At 45.6% G+C, this 2500-nt stretch overlaps 1 protein-coding gene across 1 annotated transcript in view; it reads left to right on the forward strand.

Annotated features, from left to right (window-relative positions):
* tanc2b (tetratricopeptide repeat, ankyrin repeat and coiled-coil containing 2b) overlaps nucleotides 1–2500 on the forward strand; it is a 122801-nt gene that overhangs the window by 76815 nt on the left and 43486 nt on the right. Inside the window, 1 exon segment of the mRNA XM_048234074.1 lies at nucleotides 391–539. Coding sequence (XP_048090031.1) covers nucleotides 391–539 — 149 coding nt within the window.

Below are 2500 nucleotides of genomic sequence, written 5' to 3' on the forward strand. Positions count from 1 at the left end.
GTTATTTAGATATTCTGTTACTATTTTAGTTCATATTCAACAAATGGTAAACAAAAACAAAACACTAAATCTGCACTGGATACCTTTAACACCTTTCCTGTTTATGTATCAAATTAACTCAATGTTTCCCTCTCTCCTTCTCTCCCTCTCTCTCTCCCTCCTTCTCCCTGTCCCTCTCCCTCTCTCTCCCTCTATCTCTCCTTCTCTCCTTCTCCCTGTCCCTCTCTCTCCCTCTATCTCTCCTTCTCTCCTTCTCCCTGTCCCTCTCTCTCCCTCTCTCTCTCTCCTTCTCCCTCTCCCTCTCTCTCTTTCTCTGTTTCTCTTCCTCTCCCTCCCTCTCTCTCTCTCCTTCTCCCTCTCTCTCTCCCTCTCTCCCTCTCTCTCCTACAGGGGGGGTGAGTTCGGAGCTGGGCCCCCCTCCCTCGGTGGACGAGGCGGCGAGCACGTTGATGACCCGCCTCGGCTTCCTGCTGGGAGACAAAATGAGCGACGGGACCCAGGGCCCCGAGTACAGCATGGAGGAGCCCGACGACGCGCAGGTACCGCCAGTTTCCCACGCCCCCATAGCAAACCAATGGGGCAGACGTGAAACCGAGCCAAAATGGCGACACAAGGGGACTTATCAATAGCTGAACTGATTTGGGGCCTGCATTCCCTTACATGGGGTGCGCCTCGAAAGCACACCAAACTTTTAACCGTGAATCGTTAGAGAATCGAGTTGTTGGAATTATCGTTCGTTTACTCAGAGTGTCACACTCTCGGAGCATCCAGATGAAGAGACGGAGTGGCAGAGTGTGACGTCACACAGTAGGTTACAGGCTAGTGCTAGAACGCTTTCGAGTTGACATTACAAACTAACTGTTGTTATTTAGTAGGTTAAAATAATTACACACACAGTGTTCCTCATCATCACGATCAAGAAGCTCTTGCATTAGTGGAATTGAGTTCTGAATGACACATAAACCCTGTTTCACAAGTGCTGTTGTGGCGTCCATATTGTAAACCATAATCATAGTCTGTAATCCCAAATAACCGCTGGTAACTTCACGGGGAGTTAGAACGCTCATCTTTTTCAAACTTCAGAGCGTTATTCTATTTTCAAAGTGTCAGATAGAATTTACGATCACACCCATAATAACAATGATCTGTCCTTGGGCCTGTAGGACGTGTAGTTTCCCACATCACCATAGAAATCAAATGAGGCTCAAACACATCAGAGCCAAAATGGTGCCTCAGAATATTTTGCAGAAGAATATCTCATCAACATCTCAAGACAATGAAAAGGGTCAAAGACAATAGGAGATGGAGGCTAACTGGGACCCCTTCCAGAGTTTGACTCTATTTGGGGCTGTCAGAGGCTCTTTCTCAGAACTTTGCATAACGATGTTAATAAGGGATAATCTCTCCCTCCGCCTGTTCTTTTTTGAGGTGCTTGCTTTTGAGCTAAGCCTCGCTTTGCTCCCTCTGGAGGAGTTTTTTTTCTCCCTCAATCCCGCTTCAAACGAAGTTTATACCCCTAATTGTCATGTAACCTGGTGGGGCTTTAGTGCCCCAGCCACTGCAGATGCACCACTCTGCATCTAGGAGCATCTCATGCATCTCACTCTCTCTCTCTCTCTCAGTGTGTGTGTGTGTGTGTGTGTGTGTGTGTGTGTGTGTGTGTGTGTGTGTGTGTGTGTGTGTGTGTGTGAGAGAGAGAGAGAGAGAGAGAGAGAGAGAGAAAATACATTCCTAATCTCATTTAGCACCTTTACTGCAATCATACGTGCGCACTGCGCAGACACTCACACACACTCATACACTCACACACACTCACACACTTTCATACACTCACACACACCTGGCTACAGCACAACGTTTCAGGATATCAGAACCACTGCAGACTTTCTTTAAATGAGTTTAATAACCGACCAATTACATCTACAGACCGTTCATACCAGCCAATCACTTGTTTAGCCATGGACGGTTCTAGCCAATCACCAGATATAGTTCTTGAGATAGTTGTTGTTATGTAAAGCCACATTCAGACAGGAAGTTAATGACATACAGTGACTTGCAGTAATCACAGTTATTATATAGCAATTACTATAGCAATTAAGAACTGTTGTCAACAAGAAACATCAAAAACATCATACAACAAAGTTAAACTAATTTTAAGTTCAAAATCTTTTTTGAGGTGACAGGTGATGAATGAGGGCCACTGTTCCCAGAGCAACTTGGGGTTAAGTGCTTGCTCAGGGACACAACGGTGGATGCCGGGAATTGAGCCCACAACTTTACAGGCTACTGCAAAGCACTACGCTACCTCTGTCCCAACTTAATGGATCATGTGTCAGTCTTAGAAAACAGGACGATCAAGACTATATTGTTAGCGGTCTTAGCATGCTATATGCTAATGCTAAATGAGTTAGGGACAGTGGTAGGCGTGTTGGCTGTCCCTGGTATGACAAACGCTTGTGCGTGTAGGACAGACCTGTAGTAGTAATAACTCATTTTACCA

The sequence above is a fragment of the Alosa alosa genome, chromosome 22 (genome assembly GCF_017589495.1).
Source record: "Alosa alosa isolate M-15738 ecotype Scorff River chromosome 22, AALO_Geno_1.1, whole genome shotgun sequence".
NCBI lineage: Eukaryota > Metazoa > Chordata > Actinopteri > Clupeiformes > Clupeidae > Alosa > Alosa alosa.